Source organism: Rattus norvegicus, chromosome 1 (assembly GCF_036323735.1).
Source record: "Rattus norvegicus strain BN/NHsdMcwi chromosome 1, GRCr8, whole genome shotgun sequence".
Lineage (NCBI taxonomy): Eukaryota > Metazoa > Chordata > Mammalia > Rodentia > Muridae > Rattus > Rattus norvegicus.
Window position 1 is genome coordinate 49,390,967 of NC_086019.1, and position 24,436 is coordinate 49,415,402.

General features: G+C 47.4%; 1 protein-coding gene across 1 annotated transcript in view; it reads right to left on the reverse strand.

The window, feature by feature from the left end:
- Positions 1-24,436, reverse strand: part of Ezr (ezrin) — a 43,541-nt gene that overhangs the window by 17,934 nt on the left and 1,171 nt on the right. The window contains exon 2 of the mRNA NM_019357.1: positions 1,404-1,487. Coding sequence (NP_062230.1) covers positions 1,404-1,487 — 84 coding nt within the window. The remainder of the gene's footprint in view (positions 1-1,403; positions 1,488-24,436) is intronic.

Genomic DNA, 24,436 nt, shown 5'->3' on the forward strand with positions numbered 1-24,436 from the left:
CACCCCAAGCCCGGCAGAACAGGTCTGGGCATGCTCTGGCACCAAACACTGTGCTGCAGAGCCACCTGGCACGGCCCTGTACTGACTTTCCCGAGGAGACTGATCAAGCATGGGGCTGTACCACTTGGAACCTCCAAAGGAGCTGGAATTCCCTTCCCAGGATTCCCCAGCACCAGAGCTCTTTTTCAGGCTGGCCCTGGAGTGCAGAGTGCCACCCCCATAGGCAGTGGGGCCACTTGGGAGGGCAAGCTCTCAGATCAGGTGCTGTGTGTGACTCATCCCTGGCCTTCCTCACATCCCCACACCCTCTCCCACTCTCTAGAATCAGCAGCTCAGAAGGAGGCAGAGGGAGGAGCCCAGGGAGGGCCTGGATGCCAAGGGTGGGCTCTGACCAGTGTTACACACCACCTTCAGCACATCCCTTGGCACTGTCTGGGCCCATTTAGTCTATGAGGTCGGACAGAGAACTAAAAAGCCAAGGAGGGTTTTCCAAGCCCTGCCCTGAGATGGGAATGAGAGGTGCGCACCTCCCCATTTTATGCCATAGTCACGTAGAACATTCTGGAAAGGCTGCTTTAGAACACCAGTGCTCTGCAGTGAAACTGCCTGCGGGAGCCGGCTACCTCATGTGGTTTGTTAAAAAACAGAATACAGGATAGTCTCTTTCCTCACGAAAGCAAGTGGGACCACAGGGCTGATGTGCTGAGAACCACTCCCGGTGTCAGATATGCTGTGCCGTGTCCTTGTCACAGCGTTCTTCTCGTATTAGCGAAGCTGCTCTGTCTGATCCGCAAAAGAGGATTCTAAATATGACAGAGACAGCCAGCTATATGGCCCGGATGCCAGGTGTGGTCTGTGGACTATCTGCGTGGCCCACAAGATAAGAATTCCGTTTTGTGTTTTGTTTTGTGTTTGGAAGGTTCAGGAAATCCCTTTAAAACTTTGGTGCTCCACACGGATTTTATTTGACAGGGCCATGCTCACTCAATTCCCGGGTCTGTGGCAGTGAAAGAACGAGCAGTTACGACAGCACAGACCACATGGTCTGCGAACCTGAAAGACTGGCTGTGGCCCTGTGCAGAAAGAGTTTGCTGACCAGTGGCACACAGCTGCTAATGCTAGAAAATGTTTTCTAGTCTACTTTGGGAAGGGCTGGGCCATTAGACAAAACTGTACTTGGGGTAGTGGTGCTATGAAAAACCCCAGCATCAAGTCAGTGCTGCCAACTAAGAATAGTTACCAAAAAGACCTGCGCTCCACCCCCCCAGAGGTGTTTCACTGAGGCTGCTGCCGTGAACAGCACCGTGCTTTCTCAAAGGCCCTTGTGAACAAACAAGGTAACTTGCTTAGAAGACAAAAGGACTGGTCCATTACAAACTTCTCCTTCCCAAAGTCAGACCGACCTGATCAAAGAGCTGCTTCCCGGTGGTGTTTGGCTGGATGGCAAACTCCAGCTCTGCATCCATGGTGGTCACGCGGACGTTGATCTGGAAAGCAGGAAGAGAAAGCCTGAATTTCCGTTGTCTTGCCGTGGTGGTCTCCTCACCCTCCCACTTAAACCCAGAGCTGCTGGGGGGAGGCCAGCTGCACACCCCTCTGTAACATCTGCTTTCAGTGCTGATCACAGAACACCTGCCACGGGCGGGCCACAGCTGACGAAGCCTCGGCAGTACAGGGTCTGGGGTTCGAATGCAGCCTCGCCATGCCAATAACACATCTGTGTCGAGGCATGTAACACCTTTAGTAATACATTTTCCTGTACCATCCCGTGACCCCTGCCCTCCCAGCAGCTGGTGGAGGGACAGGGCAGCGGAGGTACCAGCAGGATGTTCACACCAAGGCAAAACATAGAGGAGGGGTGAGGGGCTACATGCCTGGTAGTCTGGGGACATTATTAACTGACATAAAAAAAAAAAGGTACAATGAACAAACTTCAAAATAAAAGAGGACAGGGCATCAGGCAGCCATTTAAAATGCTAATTATACACCAGAAACAAAGAAAAGGACAACTAAAAATAAAACTGCAACAAGCATAAATGGTGCCAGTCCACCAGCTTACATGACAGACTTAAGAGGCCGACAGGGGACGCTGCATTAGAATGGTGCCCCACCCCCTACCACATACACTCTCAGGGACACACTGAGTGATCCAGTGCCTGGGAGGGCCTTAGGATGTTCTTACTCTCACCCTACTGGGTTTTGTTATTGTTCTATATAAACTAGTTGGAGCTGGAGAGTTGGCTCCCCAGTTAACATCCATTGCTCTTGCAGAAGACCCAGGTTCAGTTCCCCAGCGCCCACATGGTGGTTCACGACTCTCTATAACCTGTTCTGGGGATCTGACGCCCTTTTCTGACCTCCATAGGCACCAGGCACACATACATGCATGCAGGATATAAATATATATACTATTTATCATATACATTAATATATTATAATATATACTATATACAGTGTTTCATGTGTACTATATATCATATAGTTATAATATATAGCATATATAATGTTATATAATATATAGTATATAACATACACTATATAAATATAAATTGTGTATTATATAGTACATATATTATATAATATATTTATATAATAAGTGTATATATTTATTCAAATTTTTTATTACTATAAATTATATAAAATGAATGATTTATTAAAAAATCATACATTACATATGAATTTTTAATTTTTTTATTACAAAAAGGTCAAGATGGCTCTCACATCTTGTGCCTGAGGAACCTAGGCTTACTATGTATAGGAAAGCTCTCACTGACTCTTCCACATTCCCCCCCCCCCACAGAGAAAGACCGTAGCACACGGCAGCTGTGATGCTTAGGCATGGGGGATACAGACAGGACCAGGGGGCCTCTTCCCGGCACAGGTGACCTGTGGTGAGGACTGAGTGAGTCAGTTAGTAGCCCACGGAGCAGAGTATCCAGCCAGGATGCAACAGCAGGGAGCAGGCACCAGGAGTGAGCTCCTTCTCCAGAGGCTGAATCTGTCCAGTGTCTCTCGCAGTGGGACAGCTTTGACCCCCACACTAGGGAGGCAGGTGCAGGCAGATCTCTGAGTTCTGGCGTACATATTGAGTGTCACTATCAAGTTCACTATCCAGGGCTACACCATGAGACCCTACCCACCCCCCAGCCCCCCAAAAAAACACAAGAAGGAAGAGGAGGGGGAATGGAAGACTTGCCCCTAATGTGAAAGGCTGGAGAAACTAAGGGATTCTCTAACACCTGTCCCAGATGCCCGGAGGCTTGCTAGCTGGCATAGGAGAGGTAGCATTCTCCAGATTGTGAAAAACTGTCTCTGCATATCTGCAAGTTGAAGAACTGAGATTTACTGCAAAGAAGCTCGATGTTATGTTTTAGTATGATTTTTAAAACTTAAAATGGTAGTCATCTCCTGATAGCAATATCTTCCTTTTTAAAAAAAAAAGCCATTAAGAAGGCACAGGCCAGCAGATCTTCAGTGAGCACTGGTTAAGGCATAACAACAGGGCAGGATAAAGGCAGAGAATACCCAGGAGCAAGGCTTTCTTAAGGTAGGGAATCTCCAGAGGCCAAGGCCAGTGATTACCACAAGGAGATGCTGTAAGGACTGTGGAGATGGCTCAATGGGGAAAGTATTTGACATCAAAGCCCGAGGACGAGAGTTTGCATGACCAGACCCGAGACTAGCTGGGATTGGAGCGCTGGTAGTTACACGAGAGACCTTGGTAAACAGAGTGGGCATCGATGAAGGAAGATTACCAACATCAACTTGAAGCCTTGGTAGGCATGTGCACACATATGCATCTGCCCAAACGTGTGTGCCCATATCTGCACACACACGCGCGCGCGCACACGCGCGCACACACACACACACGCACGCGCACACACACACACACACGCAGGCACATGTATACACACACAGTTGATATCAACCACTCTGAGAGCTACATGAAGCCATGAAGCATATTATTTAATAATTTAAGTTGTAATATCCATCTCCTCTTTGAGGCTTTTCTTTTTTGAGACAGTATGTAGCCCTGACTGGCCCAGAACTCACTATGTAAACCAGATTGGCCTCTAACTCATGGGCAGTCCTCCTGCCTCTGCTAGCACTATAGGCATATGCCACCGTACCCAGCTATGTGTCACATTAGGGTTCTGATTAGGTTTTATTCAGTTCAAAGTTCAGACAACTCTGGAGGGTAAGCAGGTAGCTTTGTAAGTACTTCTGCTGAGGTAGGCTAGAACTGCTCAGTTGAATGCAATGTGCATTGAGCTTGCTCAGGTCTGAGTGAATCTGTAAATCCATACCTCCCACTGCAGGGGGTCGATCTACACAGCAGCGACACAGATGGTTTCCCTCCACCAGCCCTATCCAAAAGGACAATCCCTAACTCTGATCTGGGAATAGCCAGACTTAAGAATCTTCCCTAAACCACGTGTGGTGGTGCACACCTTTAATCCCAGCACTGGTGAGGCAGAGGCAAGAGGAGCTCTGAGTTGAAGGCCAGTGTTGTCCAGGGCAGCCATGGATACAGAGAGAAACACTGTCCCAAAAGACCCAAAACCAAACCAACCAACCAAACACAATCTTGATCCTCAAGACAGATGTGCCAGTGTTTCCACCAAGGAAGGTGCTGGCATCCGGATGCACAGTGATCATTCCATAAGCACCATAGAACCCTCTGAAAGGACATGAACCCCATTTGCCCCCATTTAAGGACCAGGCCTGATTTTGAAAAAAGGCATAAGGCACCAGTTCCAGGAACAGACCATAAGTCACCAACTCCAGGGATAGATCATAAAACCGCTTCCCAAAGAACAGTCTGGGAATAATCACAAAAATGGGGAAATATCTTAACTCAGAATGGGCCATCTACACTGGGCAGCCCTACCTTATCCTACAGTTAAACGTTTGTGACACAGGAATACAGACACCTGAACACCTATGACCCCCTAGCCTGCTTGCCTTTATCTGGGATCACCATTTCAAAGAATGGTTGAGCCCCACATACTGGCTGTTCCTGCAGAATAAACACTCTTTGTCTTTGCACACTGGGTCTGGGGTCTTCCTTCAGTGATCTCCAGACCCTTGCATTTTCAGTGTCCCTCAGAGCCAGTTCCTAAGCACAAGTGTTAGAAGTCATCCAGAACAGAACAAAGAGCTAAATAGTCCTATGGACAGGTGGAGAGTCCCGAGAAACAACTGTCTACTCACAAACTCACAAAGCCAAAGGAGCACAGGGCCTGTGGCAGATCTCATTGTCTTGAGAATTTGCATGTCAGTAGCAATGCTGGGTGTAGCTCAGAGCTTTTACTCCTGGGGGTCCTGGATATCCCCACCTCCTACCCCCCTACCCCGCCTCGCAATGCCAATATCTAAGTCAGCACAAACACTTGTGTACATATGCACATGTGCGCGCATACGCACACACACAACAATTAGTCATTTAAAATCCAACCCCAACACCCCCCCCCCAAAAGTAGAATTTATCTCAGGGTTGCCAAAAATACCATGAAGCATGCGTCCCCCTATCCTGGCCTAGAGAGGGTGGTTGGACCAACAGGGAAGATTAAAGTTAACACAAGTTCCCTCTTGTGCCCCTCACAGCGGTGAGGCTAATGTAAGATAATTCAGACCTAGGGTTCTAAGACGTTAAAATCCCTAAGCAGCTGTTCATAAACACACTCAACTTGAAATAGAAACTTAAAATATGTGTGGATGTGTAGCACTCCTCAGGTTAATAATAATGGAGCCTTCCTACAGCTACTGAAAGTCAGAACTTCAGAATGACTTATCTTGACCTGAGATGGCTCCAAAGGTTAAGCGAGGAGGGGTGGGGGAAACCAAGCCTGACTTGAGTTTGATCTCTGAGTCTCACAGGACGGAAGGAAAGGACAGACTCCCTCAGAGTGTACTCTGACCTCCACATGCATGCCAGCGCACCCTTGTCGCCCCAATAAATGTAATTTAAAAACCCTTTCTGAAGGACGTTATCTTGGACCCAGCCAGGTTATATGGTAGGCCTGATATTCCAGTCCCTTTTGGAGAGTGAGTTTGTAATAAACACGTGCACATTTCACCTTGAACCTACTGAGTAGCTCAGGCAGTGGCACGACTTAGCTGGACAGTTTTTATTTTGGTGGCAAGGGCCAGTTTCTCATTTCCTGCCCGAACTGGTGGAGGTTTGTTTGTTTTTAAAAAAAATCAACTGCCTAAAACCGAAAGTGGGGATGAACTAAATTTTTTTGTTTCTAAGGAACAAGAATGAAACTGGCCAGTATAAATGAAAATTGTTTTGTTTTTGCTTTTAATGAAATGAAGCTAGCATTTCACAAGCATTTACACTGACCACCCAACCACAAAATGCACATTGTTTAGTATAGGTGTGGAACAGCGGCCTGACTCCGCCCACCTAAGCACTCAGTCACTTAGCCTAAATCTACTGTTCCCAGAACCAAGGAAGTTTCCTACTCGTGGCTATCGCCCATGTTTGGGCCTCATTCAGGACCTGTGGACACCATAAAGAGAACACAGCCCCCCCTCCCCCCCACTATCTTGGGTCCTCTGCGCCTCTCTCTCTCTCTCTCTCTTGTGGGTTTCAGCAGCTCCTCTGGATCCGATTCTTAGAAGCCCACCTATCAGTCTCAGAGTCTAGGAACCTGTACCTTCCTTTTGTTATTTTGAGAAAAGGTCTAGGTATATAGCCTAGGTCAGTCTAGAACTCACCACCCTCCTACCTTGATCCCCAGAGCGCTAGAGGTTACAGGTGTGCACCACCAGGCTTGGCTCAGGCATTCTTATGTCTTAAAATCGAGCCAAGAGTTTCTGAGCATGGGCTAAATAAAGGCATCACTGGGACACTGGCAAGAATGAAGACTGTCCTTCAACCCAGAGGCTACAAGCAAGTTAGGTCAACGTTCTCAGCCGGCTGCAGCTGGTCCAGGGTCTGTCCAGAAACGTGGAAAGTAAGAGTGTAGATGGCCTGCCTTCTTTCTTAGGGGAACACAGGACAGCCAGTAACATCACCTGACCACAAATAACAAAGGAGGCCAAACGCAGGCATCGAGGAGAACATGTTCATGGACACCTACTTCGATTTTCAGGATGACCTTTCTGGGCAGACATGCCATAGGACAGGCCAAACTGCTTCTGCACCATGGAGATTAAAAACCTAAACGTCCAACCTGGTTTTGTTTTGAGTAAACCAGCGGCAGCTACCCTTAAAGCAAATAAACCCAGCCTCACCTTTGCTGAAGGCCCAGTCACTGGGCAGAAAAGTCAGAATCTCTCTGTCCCCCTCCCCCAACACCCCCCCTCCCACGTTCCAGTCAGAGAGGGATCCCTGACTTGTCACCATGTATAAGGTCTGAAATCTGTCTTGAGTCTTCTGGCTATGTGACTTTTAAAGAGAACAGGAATCCATGGAATGGGACCTTGTCCCAAGGTCACATGTCCCAAGGTCACAGGAGTCTGGAGTAAGTTTCTCGTTCCTTTGTTTAGCTAAGGCAAACTGTGAGATCCCAGGACAAGAATTCCCAGGCTCTGTTGATCAGAGCCATCTCAAAGATGCACAGCTTTTCAGAATGCACTCTGAAAACACACATTTCTGGGTCTTTACAGTTTGATTATCAAAATGTCATCTAAAACATCTAAGAGTCTAAGGAAAAAAAAAAAAGACTTAACAATGAAACTTTGATCTACACCATGTATAATTGCTCAGTTTGGCTTAGGTTAAATTATCTCCTAGCTCTTTTCTCTGGTAAATCAATCTTGCCACTCGAGTTTCCTTTGGGTAATGTCACTGAGAGACTTCACTTAGCTTAAGATTTCTTCTACAGTCCTCGATTGTTTTGTTTGAGACAGGGTCTCTCTATTATGTAGCCCTGGCTGTCCTGGAACTCCATATGTAGACCAGGCTGGCCTCAAAGTCAGAGACCCACCACCTGCCCCTGCCTCCCGAGTACTGGGATTCAAGCTGTGCACCATGCCTAGACTCGATGTACAGCATCAGATCGTACACTCACCCTTACAGAGTAAGGGCAAGCATCAGTGTAAGTTCTGGTACAGGGGTGGGTACCTTCTAGACTGACCCCTGCACACGCAGTAGCCACTGTAACACCTCCAGTGACTTTTCTTCTAGTTCCATGTCTCAGGAATGCCATGGAACGGAGAGGAAATTCAAACAGTGGCACTTGAATGTTTGGATTTCAGGCAAGGGATGCAGTGATAAGATTGTGCCCAGTTATCACACCTGCCTGGGCTCAAAGCTCAGTCTGGGCCCAGGGCTGTGCTGTGAGCCCAGCTCCCCTTATCAAGGCAAAGGCCAGTGCTGTTTGCTAACAGCCCAGCTGAGGGTGCAACTTCTAACAACCTTCAAATAGTCAGGAAATGCTCTAAATAGGAAGTGGACACAGTAACCTTCTCCCTCAGAGGGAAGATGGGGACATCACAAATGGCATCAGATGTGTGCACGCCCGCCTGCTGCTTCGGGCTACCGGATTGGAGTCTTTATCTTCATTTTCATGTTGAGTCTGTGTTTTACGAGTTTTCAGGAAATATAATTTACATGCCGTAAGAGTCACCCGTTTGTAATGTGCAATTTGGGATTTCTATCATTCACAGAATTACACAACGGACATGGCTATCAAGTTCTAGATTTTTCCCCCTCCTTTTTGAGGTACGGTATTGCTACATAGCACGCTCAGCTTCAACTCACAACGCTCCCACCTTGGTCAAGGATTCCACGCGTGCTCCGCCATACCCAGCTAGCTGTAGACTGTTCTCAGCCACCTAAAGTGAAGTACCTGTTAGCACCGCCCCCGTTCTTAACTTCCGAACCCTGATGACCCATGACCTCCTTTGATGGCTCTATGATTTCCTACTCTGGGCATGTCAGAGAAATGACATCTCCCGCCTGTCACTTAGGACGTTTTCGACTCATCTGCTGTGCCTTCATCCCTTTTCTATTGCCAATCACCACTCCACTGCATGGATACATCCCTTCATGGACCCACTTGAATCATTGGATCAACATTTTGTTAGTTGGTTCCCTGGTGCTTTGATGATCTCCAACAGCACAGCTAAAAAGCAAGCAACATCACTCAGAGCCACTGGGTATCGTCAGCTTGATGGAGCCAAGATTAAAGGAGACTAATTTTCAAAAACTAAACATGTAACTAAGCTTACTTTTTTTTGTTTTGAGTTTTTTTTTTTTCTTTTTTCTTTTTTCTTTTTTTTCCGGAGCTGGGGACCGAACCCAGGGCCTTGCGCTTGCTAGGCAAGCGCTCTACCACTGAGCTAAATCCCCAACCCTTGTTTTGAGTTTTAAATGAAAATATCCCATGTCCCTGGGAAGGCAGAGCGATCGATAGCTACACTGATCATAACAATGTGCGAGGCCACTCCACCCCCACCTGACTTTACCCATGATGCCATGCGGCAGGCAGAGCAGGGTTGGCTGCTGAGCTGTGAGCTGTTAAACTGTGGTTTGCAGCCAAGGCTATCCCTAGCCTTCCCCTAGACAGAAGCAGGGGTTCAGTCCTCTGTTCTGAATCTCATTACAACGATGCTGTACACACCACTCCCTCATACTAACAGATCTCGCCCTCAAGGGCCTGCTCCTGCTGAAGGAGATATCAGAAACACACGTTCTGACAAGGAACTGCAACCTTTCCTAATGGTCTAAGTATGGCCAGCTACACATGTATAATGTGGTATTCCTCTGAGATGTAAGCCACATGGTAGCCTGTGTTAGCCCAACAAATGAAGCACTTGCTTCCAGGCCCTGGATTTATTTACTCTGCCAAGCTCAGGGGTGAAGTCAATGACATGCGCTCATGGAAAGCTGGGACTAAAGCACCTGCTAATGAGGACCTGCCTGGAAAGTACCTGCCCTGGGAGTGCCGGAGGGGCCTGGTTCTAGGAATCCTGGTCCCTTCTAATCTTTGACACAAACCATTGTCTCTGCAAATACAAAGTCATCTTGTAGCATCTGCTAAGACACAGTGGCCACTTTACACAAATGCTAGCTAACAAGTAACCGAACTCTGTAAAATATTCCCAGTAATTTAGCAAACTTTACTCTGCCTGAAAAGGTAGACTCTGGAACTCGGTTAAGGTAGGCAAAGGCAGTCCCATAGAAGGTGGACAGTTTCTGTGGCTTGCTGCTGGATTTTTCTTCGGAAGCTCTTTCTGACCCTTTGGAAGCAGCAATGGCTAATTAGTTTTCAATTGTTCTTATTGGGTGTGTGTCTGTGTGCCTGGTCCCAGCACATGTTACAGGACTCTGAAGCTGGTTCTCCCCACCCACTTTTATGGAGGTTTTAGGGTGTGATCTCACATAGCCAAGCTTGTAGACAAGTGCCTCTAGACCTGCTGAGCCACCCCCAGCCCCGGAACCCTGAACCCTCAGCCCCTGAATCCCCCTCCCAGTCCCCAGAGCTTTGCTATTGTTACAAGAACTGTTTCTGTCTCACAAACGACCCCCATGGCCAATTGCCAGGATAACTTTGTTTCTATCTGTATCCACAAGACTGCCTCCATCTGCTCTGGGGCTGACTACCGTGTATATACTCATAAACTATAAACTCGCTACAAGGCCAACTCCCAGGACCGTGTATTATCTCGTTACTATTTCTAGAAAGCACTCATTTGCAATGCCTTTTTTTTTTCTAAATTCCACCAAACTATCCCTTCTTTTGAAGAGGGCCAAGGCAAGAACAACTTTGCTAAGCCAGAACTGACCAAAATATTCCAAGAGCATTTCAGAGAGAAGTGCAGTGCCAAGGGCTCCTTTATTTCAGGAACTTATGGGCTACAATGTTTGTTCACATGTCTGCCAATCCAGCACTGCTAACTGAGGTTCTCTCCTAGACCTCCCAACCACAGCTACAGCTGTCACTGGGCATTCAAAGGCAGGCTGGCATGCATCTAAGCACTAGGTCTTGCTGACAAGCTTCGGGAACATTCTTGCTGATGTGTGGAGAAAGGTGGAAATGACAAGATAAGCGCACAGAAGGGATGAAATAACCCTGAGAAGAACCTGCAGTCCATGGAGGATGATGGACACACACAGTTGGTCTGACCATTTACCCCACGCTCACTGTGTATCTCTAAGTCAGATCTGGTCACCCCAGCATACTGCCTGCTGAACAGTGCCTTGATCAACGTGCTTAGGAAGACTGCCAGAAGGAAAAGGAAGCCCAGCCTTAGGTCAGTTACCACAAAAACTGTCAGTCAGGCAGCGGTAAGTTCTGTGCATCACTGTCTCTCTAACACAGCAAGCTAACAAAGGTATCTGGCTAGAATGCATGGTCTCAACATAATAAAAATTCCATATGATGACACAATACTAGGACATATATCTTTTATTGCCCAAGGGATGATGATGATGATGATGATGATGATGATGATGATGATGATACCCAACACACCAGAGAGCCGCTCCACAGAGGTCAAAGTGCAACTCTGCAGTTCTGCTATCTCTTCAACTTTCCCAGGAACCATGAATACCAGTCAACACCACTGATTGTTGAGACCTGGTAGCAACGTTTGGAGTGTAGGCCAGCATCAGCTATTCCACAGAAGACGGTTCTTGGGAACAGTTGTGCCTCACCAGCAAGGTCAGAATTCCTGATGTTAACATGAATTAAGACTAACCCCACCAGGTCACCGCCTCTGTCTTCGTGCCACCAGTCTTGACTAGAGTTTGCCCCAGCACTAATCAGCAATGAAGAGCAAAGAGGTGACCTCAGAGTCGAAGGAGCAGCTTGACTCCATGAAAAAGCAAGCAGTTCTGTGGGATCTCAGTTCACGCTATGAGCTCTCTTTCCTTGGTGTTTAGAAAATGCTGAGTGTGAATTTTAAATCAAATAAGAGTCTAAAGTCATCGTTTCGACTTTTAATTCCAAGCAAGTCTGGCAAAATGGAGGCTGACAAATTTAAGCCCCCCCCCAAGATTTATATCTGCTTATGTTCACTTTCCCAACTGTCTACAAACACTTTACACCCTTACCCTGGGATACTTGGATACTTGTGGTTTATTTCATCATGACTAGGAAGGCACCCCTAGCCTCCAGTTTTTTAGAGCATAATAAACCATGCCCTGTACATGTGTGCCCTGGTGCGCACAGCCGGTTGGATCTGGCTTCCCAGGAGCATGGCGGGTGCACACGCCTCACTTTACAGATGCCAGGTGCACTCTGAAGGAACTCTGTGGGTAACCTTAATTATGAAAGTTAGCACAACATTCTCCTCGAGCCTCTTGCCAAACTGTTCTCCCTACCTCGCCACCATCACCAGATTAAATATAAACACTAAATTCTTAATATATTGGCACAGATGCTGGGCCTGAAAACTGCCTGGTAACTAATGTCCCAAGGGCAGTTTTCTTCCCTGTGATATAAATGGCTATGTTCTCGCTACCACAGTGACAAGGCTAATCATTCTATTGGTGACTGTGACCGGCTACTGCTTCCTGCCTGGGCATTCCTAGCCTCCGTGTGTGTGTGTGTGTGTGTGAATATGTGTGTCTGTGTATGTCTATGTGTGTCTGTGTATGTCTGTGTCTGTGTGTGTCCATCTGTGTCCGTGTGTGTGTGTCTGTGTCAGTGTGTCCGTGTGTGTGTGTCTGTGTGTGTGTCTGTCTGTCTGTGTGTGTGTCTGTCTCTGTGTCTGTCTGTGTGTGTCTGTCTGTGTGCATGCTCCTTTGTCATCCCTCAGCCCACCCCACCCCATGCATGAGTGCTTACATGTATCACGGCATCGGCATGCACTGCTCCACCTGTCTCCTCTGTAACTACCTAGTTCAGCCTTGAAGTCCCAATCCACCTGCCTCAGCCTCCTGGGCAGCAGGTAGGCATCACATTCCTGGATTGAGGGCACTGAGACCCAGATATCTTAGACGACTCTCTCACCTTTCTGACACTCATCTATCAGTAGATGTTGATTTCTAGGGGTGGATCTAAGTCAATGAGCTGAAAAGTCTATCAGTAAATTCCAGAGTGAAAACAACTAAGAGCTCAGATGGGCTAATGCTTTCCCATAACTATGAGCAATGAAGTCTCAAGTTCTTCTCAATAGCTCCTTTCTGCCTCAGAAAGTAAGCTACTTCCTGCCCCCAAGACCCACTTCCTGTCAGACCGAGGCTGCTTAACAAACACAAAGAGTGGACAAACTAGTCCTTTTGTACTCATTATGATCAGGGGGGAATAAAAATCTGACCTTAGAACCAGAAGGGAGCTTTCTGAGCGTTAAAAAGAGGGTCAGTTCTGAGCCTCTCTACTTCCAAACCTGGCTGGGAACAGGGTGTGCTGAGCCCTCCCCACAGACCTTTGGGTAGCAGATAGGCTGCTTCCCTCCTGGCCCACACCAGAGCAGGAGGGCCTGTGGGCAAAACGACCCACGGAAGGGAAGGGCACTTTCTGGACTGCTAACAGGCTGGTGCCTGGCACCTGTAACTTCTCACTTTGTGTGTGCTTGTAAGGAGGTACAAGCCTGGGATTTCCAAAGGTATCAAACAAGAATTCTCAGAGACCACTTCACACAGAGCAGGGGAAACAGCCAGAGGATTTTACCTGCTGCTAAGGGGAAAGAAGCACAGATAACCCCACGCCCCCCTCCCCTCTCAGTCCACCAAGGTAGACTAAATAACTCCTCATTCAAAGTCACTTTCTCTTTGGTAGAGTCTGGAAACTGAGATGACAGCTTTTGGTTTCGCTGGCTGAGCCGGCACACACCAGCTATGACGGAGCTCACCGAGATACCTGCCAAGCTATACACACAGAGGAGATTCCCATAAAGACAGAGGCAGGGACAGCCAAGATGGCTGCTGCACACTACACTGGGGTTTAATTCTTGGCTCACAGCACGTAGGAAATGAAAGGCCTCTAGACTAAACCCACCTGGAACGCTCTATTTTCTTTGTAAACTTAGAAGTCTGAAGTTATTCCCTTTTCTAGTGGCGGGGAGGGGGAGGGGCTGGGAATGGAGGTCTGATCTGTTGTTCTAGGGACGCCTCTAATGCAGACGACGCTGAGATCCAGTGTGACTCCTGAGACAAATCAGCCCCTAGCTAAGCCACACAGGCGGGAATACTCTGCAGCTTAAGGAGCGTTTTTTCCCAGGAGAGGCTTAGATATGAGTTCTTTAATCTTAGCAGACGAAGTCTTTCTTTTTGCCTTCAGCAAATACAACAGGACTGTTCGACTGTTTTTACTTTTGTTTTGTTTGTTTGTTTGTGTGTTTTGTCTGCGTGTGAGCATGCACACCAGAGGAGAGCATGAGCTCTCACAGTGTTACAGTTATAGATGGTTGTGAGCTACCACGTGGGTGCTGGGAACTGAACTGGGGACTTCTGAAATACTAGCCAACACTCTTATCCTTTGAGTCATCTCTCCAGACCCAGTTTACCTTTCCTTAAAAAACAAAACAAAACAAAACAAAAAAACCCTGAAAAATCAACATGTTTATCAACTATACTTGAATAAGCATATTTAAAAATAAGCAAAGCAAGGGTTGGGGATTTAGCTCAGTGGTAGAGCGCTTGCCTAGCAAGCACAAGGCCCTGGGTTCGGTCCTCAGCTCCGGAAAAAAAAAGAAAAAATAAATAAACAAAGCAAACAAAACAAAGTTCTGGGCATCAGTGGGAGGAGAGGCCCTTGGTCCTGTCAGGCTGGATGCCCCAGTGTAGGGGAATGTCAGGTCAGCCAGGTGGGAGGGAGTGTGTGGGTGGGTGAGGGAGCATCTTCATAGAAGCAGGGGGGAGGGTGGGATAGCTGGTTTCTGGAGGGAAAACTAAGAAATGGGATAACATTTAAAATGTAAATTTAAAAAATGCAGTTAAAAAAAACTTCTGTTTTTAAACTATCTGTTTTTGAGGTTGTCTATTAGGTTAAACCAAACTCATCCCAGCCAAATACCACGAAGGGATTCTGTACACAAGTACCTGACTGGGGGGAATAAGAAGATCAGAGGTACTTTTCGGCCCTTATTACCACTACCCTAACCCCTGTCAGCTGTGTTCCCTGCCCCTTTCCTGCCTACCCTGCCTCCAGCACCAGGACACAGACCTCCTAAAATGGCAGCATAAAATCCCCACTCAGGGGCTGGAGAGATGGCTCCATGGTTAAGAGCACTGACTGCAGGGTTGAGGATTCAGCTCAGTGGTAGAGCGCTTGCCTAGTAAGCGCAAGGCCCTGGGTTCGGTTCTCAGCTCTGAAAAAAAAAAAAAAAAAGAGCACTGACTGCTCTTCCAGAGGTCCTGAGTTCAATTTCCAGCTTGGTCCTGTCAGGCTGGATGCCCCAGTGTAGGGGAATGTCAGGTCAGCCAGGTGGGAGGGAGTGTGTGGGTGGGTGAGGGAGCTCACAGCCATCTGTAATGAGATCCGATGCCATCCTCTGGTGTCTGAAGACAGTGACAGTGTCAGTAAATACCTCCTAGGAGATTATGTGCCTTTCCCATTTTCAAGGCTGATAGACTTGCTAGTGAGCCACCATGCTGGGCCACAACACCTCCTTCTCCACCCCAAATCTTTTTTTTTTTTTTTTGGTTCTTTTTTTTTTTTTTTTTTTTCGGAGCTGGGGACCGAACCCAGGGCCTTGCGCTTCCTAGGCAAGGGCTCTACCACTGAGCTAAATCCCCAACCCCAAATCTTTTAACTATAGACTAGCTGGAAACCCAGAATTTGTTGGTTTCCATGGTGAGTGTAGTTCTGATTAGAAACTGCCACGTGTATGTGTGCTGAGGGGAGGGCGGAGGCCCAGCTGCAATGACATCAACTGTTCATTTGATCAGCCACACACAGGTGACCTGCAGCACTGTGACTTCGGGGCCTCATGGAGGGCCCCTCAGCATACTAAGACTCTGGGCAGGTTCCCCAAATCAGGGGCTTCACCTGATTTCCAACTGGACTGTGAATACACTCTGTGAGGAGACAAGAGTGAAGAACTCTCTCCTTTCCCACACCTGTAACATGTTTTATTTTGTATGCCAGCGTGTGTGTGCACATGTCTGTGTGTATGCATGTGCATGCACGTGTGTGCTTTGTGTATGGACATCAGAGGGCATCCTTTCCTTCCACCATGTGAGCTCTGGGGTCGGAACTCGAATCGGATCCTTGGGTTTACGGGCAAACTCCTTTACCCACTGAGCCATCGACTCCTTTCCCATAAGGAACTAAACTCTCCAATAGACACAATCACAAAACTAGAACGAAGAGGTTGGGGATTTAGCTCAGTGGTAGAGCGCTTGCCTAGCAAGCGCAAGGCCCTGGGTTCGGTCCCCAGCTCCGGAAAAAACAAACAAACAAAAACTAGAACCAAGAAAAGCTACGCAGAGATTCCAAGTCCCTCCTATTTTAACACCACTTACTCTCTGGAATGCTTTTCTATTGGGGAGGGGGGAAGGGAGAGGGAGGAGAGAGAGAGAAAGGATATGAATGAGAGAGAGAGAATACGAACTTCATGTATTTTAAGGAGCTCAAATCCCATCTACCCATAACCTTCTGCATGTAGCCGCCTCCCTGGTTGGTCTGTTACTCACGACTTCCTTTCCAGCCCGCTTCTTAGGAAGACACACAGTGGTCCCAACCCTCCCTCCCTGGCTAAGGCCGCCGAGGAGACTCATCCAAACATCCATGCGGTGGGAATGCCGATAGCTCAGCACCTCAGCGAGATGCAGAACGGCACTGACCGGCACTGACCGCGTCACCCCTAGACCAGTTTTCTCTTCTCGAACATAAAGATGAAGGCTGGAACCTGTGCCAAGACACAGTGAAAGAGAAGTCTCCAGAAGCCGCCATGGCAAACGTTTCTCAACCAACATCCCTGACCAGCGGCATTTGGGAACTGATGGCCGTGACTCGGCAGACCAGGAAGATCCTGATGCACACCCACTACCAAATCTATGTGAAACCACATTTTAGAGACATTTCAGTCCGGACAGGGCTCTGCAAGGGCTCGCTGACAGCACAGTGATTTGTTAGAAACAAACACAAAGCCTAGCACACCTTGTACACTCTGATCATTCTGCCCCACGGTTATAACTCTTCACCCAAGAATAAATGTACGAATAGAAGTTAACTCCACACCTTGACAATGCTTGATGAAGTGGCCATCTGTCTGCTTTCCACAGCCTGTCCCTCCATCCCCCACCCCCACTAGGTATCAACCCTTGAGAGCAGGTAGGCCCTTCCCTAGGAAGGAGCAGAGGAAGGTACTGCTCCCCATGACCTCTTGGCAGAAGGCTATCTGGGGTCTGTACTAACTTTCCTTGGCCCCTGGCCACTAAGGAATGGTGGAAGCACATCCAGGAAGGGAGAGACCGCACATCAAATGGAAACCGGTGGGCCAGGATGTGGTCGCCATGTCCTGAGGTAACAACGATCCAATCTTAGAAGGCCCTCTATTGTCAGCCAGTGTGTTCCTAGGACCCGAAACCCCAGCACAGTAGGCACTGATGTTGGAGGGGTGTGAGCAGCATTCACGAGAGCCAACAGCAAACGCAGACTTTATTTGCTGCCTGGTTCCCTGGACTGTCTAAGTCAGATGAGAAAAGAATGGTCATCATGGGATGAGAAAACTTTTAATTAGATGAGAATTCTTTAGGTGAGAGTAGAACCCACCAGGGTCAGGCACAAGGCCGAGTATGCGAAACACAACACACGCGCACGTGCACGCATATGCACACGCACACGCACTTCCCTATCTCCTCAGCCCTTACAGGTAGGCAGGCGGGTTCTTGTTTAAAGGCACAGAGGGAGTGGAATCACCCACTGAGAGGCAAGTTTGTACCTTCTACGGACCTCTATGAATTAGCCAATAATACGAGAATTTAAAGGTCTTCCTGGAAGCAGATAATGTTTTGGGTATTTGGTTATTGATGTTTAATTGACCTCTTGCCGTAAAGCCAGGAAAGGCACAAATACAGTTATCAAACATCGAAAAGGGAGAGCTAAGGTCTATGAAATGTAATGAGGAGGGCAAGGGGTTTAATTTTTAAGTTTTCAATGATTAAAAAAAGCAACTACTCTGTAGACAGTCTCTTTCCAACTCAAATATCAGGTACAAATTGCTCTCGGTGTGTGCCAAAGATCTGTCACTAGACAATGGCTTAGGAGGTGACACAAGATACTGCCACTTTTCCTAGGAAACAAAGGGCAGTCACTAACACCGGCCTTGTTAAAACCTCAACCCTGCCTACACCCCGTGACACTTTTCCCAATCGGAGCCCTAGCTCAGGACACAGGATGGACTTAGAGCGAACCGACAGAAACGGCTTCTTTGTTTTATGAGAATGGGTTTTGTAAAAACCAGAACCAAAGGAGTGGTTCTCCTTCCAAATATTGGCCTAGTCATAAAATCTACACAAGGTCTAACAAAACCTTGACAATAGTGACCTTTATCCTGGACCAAGGGACTGGCCCTTTTTTTTTCTGTAAAGGCCTGGAGGGTAAATAACTCAGGCTTCTCAGGCCTTATTTGGTGATTTAAAACAAGGCTTCAAAAACCTAAAAGAACAATCTTAGCTCGGAGACCTGAGGAAGAAACGAAGGCGTTTACGTGATGGTTCACCTGTCCCTTCCTTAAAGAAAGGCCTCTACCATCTACCGTGACAAGTCTCTCTCCCACCTCCCCAGCAATGTTGGGTCACCTTCTCTCAGGCAAAAACAACAGAAAGAAGTTGTTGGTGGGAAATGACCTCAAGTTCACAAAAAGAGAAACAAAATATGCTACGCCTGGGCTAAGCTGTGTGGCCCCCGCTCTTGGGTGACACCCGACCCCACCCTTACTTGCATCAGAGAGAATTGAGCTGAAGTTAGAATTTTTGTTCCGCCTTTAAATAAAAGGGTAGTGTGTCCCCAAAGTTCCCCCTTCCTCTGAAACAGCATTGCCATCTACCTGTAGGAGACAAAGGTCCTTACTGAATGAAAAAATAAGACAAAATAAAAACAGAGCCAGCCTGTGGCCAGAAATGTCCCTAGCCCTGCTTGCTCCTGGTGGCTCTCCTATCTCACTGGGACCTTTGCCTACACTCACCTTCTCCAAAAAACTCCTCCCAGGCACAGCCCAGCACCAGGCCCACACCTCACCACTCACAGACAGGAAGTGGAATCCCCCAGGGCGGGGATTCTGACAACAGAAGAGGTGGGAGACAGGTTCGGTTTTTTTACTGACATTTTCTGTGGCTCTTTCCCTGTGAAGGTCACGGGCAAGCTTGCCTGAGACCTTGGTTCTGCCGACAGTTTACCTGAGAAGTGCACACAGGAGTGACAAGGCTTATGGCACGATAAGATCGGTTGTCTAACCTCACAGATAGAAGCCTTGCCTCAGTTTACCCCAGGCAGCATCTTTTGTACTTAAAACTTTTTTTTTTTGCTCCAGATGACAAACTCAGGTCCATGGATGCTAAATGGCTTCTCTAACAGCAAGCAGTAACGTCATGAGATTTTTATTAAAAAAGTAATGTTTAACTGTAGGACAAATGTCTTAGTCAAAGTTTCTAAGTCACATCACAACAATGGTTTTGTTTGGCCCTTGAACTTTATTTTATATAAATGAGTGTTTTGCCTGGGTATCATACAGTACTGGAGGGGTCCAGGAAAGGGGTGGAATTTCCTGGACGTGGAGACACAGACGATGTGAGCTGCCATGGTGGGTGGTTGGAAAGCAAGTCCACGCGCTTTGCAAGAGCAGCGAGTGCTCTAACCACCGAGCCATCCATCCCCAGCACTACTGCTTGGTTCTTAAAACAAACCAAAAACTACTTTTGGCCTCGGAATGTAGCTTAATTGGTAGAGTGCTTGCCTACTGATCAGAGTGCTGGGTTTGATCCCCAACATGGCACAGACTGGATGCACTGGCACCAATCTGAAACCCATTCCTGGGAGCTGGAGGAGGAAAAATTCAAGGTCATCTTCTGCAACACGGAGAGGCAGCCTGGGCTACAAGAGAACTCTCCGTTATTATCTGACGTACTAGTAGTCTTTACTCCAGAAGTCAAAAGCAAAGGAGGGTAAACTTGTTAGGACGGATACTACAGGGCTGGAGAGATGGCTCAGTGGTTAAGAGCACCGACTGCTCTTCCAGAGGTCCTGAGTTCAAATCCCAGCAACCACATGGTGGCTCACAACCATCTGTAATGGGATCAGATGCCCTCTTCTGGTGTGCCTGAAGACAGCTACAGTGTACTTATATATAATAAATAAATCTTTTTTAAAAAAGGATGCTACAAACTTCCTCTTCCATAAATGGTTCATACTTCAATAGTGACAGCGTAAATTAAAAACTAAGTTAACAGTCAAGAATCCACAACGGGGCTGGGGATTTAGCTCAGTGGTAGAGCGCTTACCTAGGAAGCGCAAGGCCCTGGGTTCGGTCCCCAGCTCCGAAAAAAAGAACCAAAAAAAAAAAAAAAAAAAAAAAGAATCCACAAGCAGCTAATGTTAAAAAGGAAGAAGAGTCTCTCTTAAAGGTCAAAGAGTCACAGAAGCTTCCATCTCAAAAATTAAGAAAAAGAATTACAATTCGCTAGGTGGTGCTGTTTTCTCCCCCCTCCCTGCTCTAAACAGTGTGCATCAAGTTAGTCTACATCTTGTATCACAATGTTACTGTTTCGGGTGGCAACCGGCAGAAGCAGAAGAAAACCAGAGAAAAGACTCACAGGAATAGGGGTTTTCCCTGCCTCAGAACAGCAGGAGCCATTACCAAATTAAGCTCGGCCCCTGAACCCCACGCAGAGAGAAACCATAGCCATCAACTGTGCGGCTTTGCATCAGTGCTGGGCTAGCATTGTCTTCCTGGGGTTAAGAGTCCCTTCCTACCAGGCTCCTTTCCCGCCTCAATCACAAACCAGAGCCCGATATGGCAACATAAGGTCGGAAAAAACAAGAACTGCTTTTCAACTTTACTAACATGTACAAAAGCAGGTTCTCAGCCACCCCCCATCACTGCTTTCCAGCACCCATTTATCCTTGCAAGACAGAAACCGGAAGGCCACCTGACCCAGCCCTTGGCGCCCTGTGTATCCAGTCTACCACCAACGGGTTTGGGATTCCCCCACACACACTTTTACCACCCTGGTCCAGGCTGTCGCTCTCATCCTGTTGCTCCTTCCGGAAGGTCAAAACCTGAGTTAAGATTAAAATGCCAGAGAATGGCTGACTGGCACAGCAACCTGACTGCCTCCACAGCCTAGCAGGCTCCAACTGGAACCCTCATTCCTCCCCTCTCCCACTGCCCTGAGGAGTTCCTCATTGCTCAGCACTCCTTCCCACAACTGCCGAGCCACACACAGCTCAGCATTTACTGCTGATCACTGTCTGCCCCGAGCCAGACGGTGAATCCCAACAACAGGGGTCACTTCTGTGTCTACCATCCGGCATCTCAACACCTCTCACAGGAACTTAGCAAATGTCTGCTGAACTCCTGGTTGAGCTATAAATATTCATCATGCCTTATTGTGTGATGACGGCCCATCAGTAACCCTAGCCAGAATTTCTCACCGCCACATGCCAAAACCTTAGCTACCTAATTCACCATCTGCCCTGGGTGAAGGGGAGGGGGGGGGGCGGCGGGGGCGGCGGGGGGGCGGGGGGGGCATGTTCATGTGCTCTTCTCAATGAAGAGGTGTGTGTGCGCACTTAATACCTATGCGTTTATTCATTAAAATCTGCCCGTTAAAATACCGAGGGAGAGACAATATTCCCAAAGAGATACGATTGTCTCAGACTCAATTGCCTAGCATTCATGGAGCCCCAAGTCCAGTCCTTAGCAGTGCAAAATGGAAAGTTTTAGTTCAAACAGACTTTCACGTTCTAACAAAGGGTAAGCCTTAGCACCACTGTGGGCATGCGCCTGGTTAAGGCATCTCCGTGTGCGCTGCTGCAGACAGGTTCTCCATGAAGCTAGGAGACATCTGAGATGGTGGCTTGAAAGGCAACACCCTTCTCTCTAAGGCTTGCCTGCAGCTTCCCACCGGACCAGGATAGCAGGTTAGGGAGAACAGAGAGGAGGGAGGGAGAGAGGAACTCCCAGGCTACCTTGCCTGAAAAGATTGTGCAATTGCTTCCTGCACCAGCTCCTCATGCTAACCCCACCCGTGTCCCCAAGGAGGCCATGCACCATATGAGTGGAGGCCAATGTGCACTCCAGAGCACCCACTGCCTTCCTGGGAAGTCCACTGTTCCTATCAGATGGGGTGCCAAAGTGACCACGCAAATCCAAGTGATGGCCCTCCTCAGGTACCAAACCCTCCCCAATACCTTCCAGCAGGAGTAAGACAAAATTTAGGCTTCTCCAGAAGCCCACCAACCGGTTTCCCCACCACCACACCCCACCCAGGGGCTGTCTTAACCGCTGCTCTTTACTCAGAGACATTTGCTTCTTAATGTACAGAGTGCTAACTAAGCTCTGGGGTTTGGTTGATGAACCGGACTGTGAGTCTCCACAGGGAAAGAACCATGTTGCCCCTCTGTGCCCGGCACTCTGCTTGCTGAATGAACATCCAACATTTTAATACTTGGGGTCTAAATATCATGTCGTTTCTACCTGTTTTATGAACAAAGTCATCTGACTGGGCCTAAAGAAGAAACCAACCACCATGTGAAAGATCAAAAAAAAAAACAACAAAAAAAAAAGCCGGCCAAAATCTAGATGTATCTGTGGTTAACTGGGATTGCCCCTTAATCCAGTGAAGGATACCACCCACTATCCACAAGGAAATTTGTTTATAGGCCTAAACAAATCAATAACCTTTTGTATACAGGGCATACCTAAGGAGTTTGCTGGTGAATGCTTCATTTAGCATTCACCCAGGCAGGAAATAAACCCCAACCAGCTCCGCACCCTCCTACCCCCGAAAAAAACACAACAAACTCAACTAACAAACTCAGTTTCCAGGTAACAGCTGTAGAGGTGGCCACTAGGGCTATTTCCAGTGCTCAATCTAACAGTCCGTCTCTAACCCCTCCCCCAGGGGCAGAGGGGCAGGTGGGAATTTCCTTCCACGGGGGTGCACCTTGCACCTAAAAGGAGTCCTCTCAGCAAAGTCTGGAAATTGTTAACTCTGACTATTGTAGAACAAACTTCAAAAAAGTTATTCTGTTACTGAAGCTGATAGGCACACAGACCACGGCTACCCTTCTTCCTCAGCACCTGAACAGCTCTTTACTTTTTCAGAACAAAGTTCTAACCACAGAAGACCTTTAAAACAGAGGAAATCCAAACATACCAGCCATAAAGGGGAAGGAGAGGAGGGGAGGAGAGAAGGAAGGGGAGAGGGGGAAATGAACTTTAAAAATGAGGTAATTTTGACAGAGTAAGTAGAGTGTCTGGGATTAGAACACTTTATAGTAACAGAAACGGGAAGAAGCGAATATCAGGAATCTGTCCACGTGTGGTCCCTGTTCAATACACAGAAGTAGAACAGTATGGTGACCACCCGCGTCTGGAAAACCAGATTTGTGTTGTATGGGCACTGCGAATCAGTGTAGTACAGCGATATTGGAAAAAAATGGACTATGGTGATGGTTGATCAACAATATATTTAACGCCATCGACCTACACATTTAAAACTGGTTTATAAAGATAAATTATAAGCTATGTGTAGCTTATAATTTAAAATAACTAAGAATAAAGAAATTACAGTTTGTAAAGAGAGGGAGGGAAAGGAAGTAACTGGAAACAGCGCCACACACACACACCCACTTCTGTATGTTTTAATGAAATTTAAAAACAACAACAACAAAAAAAAAAAACCCACACCCAGAACTAACGTTCTGACCACCCCCCAGCATCTGCTGCTGAGCCAGTTTTATACCACAGCCATAGTGGAACCTGGATGAGTCACTTTCGAGTTTGAAATGAGTTTGTGTGAGGTCAAAATACTCTCCCATGAATAACTTAGGTCAAAAGCTGTATTGATGTCTGGATCTATTATCATTTTTTGAGTAAATTCTTTAACCTGACAGAAAATAGGCTTAAGACTGACAGAAACAGAAGTAAGATTTCTAGAGAACATCCTTTCGGAGAACATTAAAAACATAAAAGTAGTAAAAATAGATACGCCCTAAGGACTAGAAATAAACTCTGTAGTTTATTAAGAAAACTCTTTGTAGTTTTATTAGTCTTAATTATTTTCTCCATCTCAACTTAAAAAATCAAACAAACGACATAAAACTCTCCCTCCACCCAGTCACCAACCTCCATTGCAAAGCCAGGCGCGCGCGCGCGCGCGCGCACACACACACACACACACACACACACACACACTCTGAGGACACACACACACACACACACACACTCTGAGGACACACACACACACACACACACACTCTGAGGACACACACACACACACACACACACACACACACACACTCTCTCTGAGGACCTGCCCTGTAGTTGCTCCCCACAACCCTGTCCCGCCAGCAATCTCAACAGA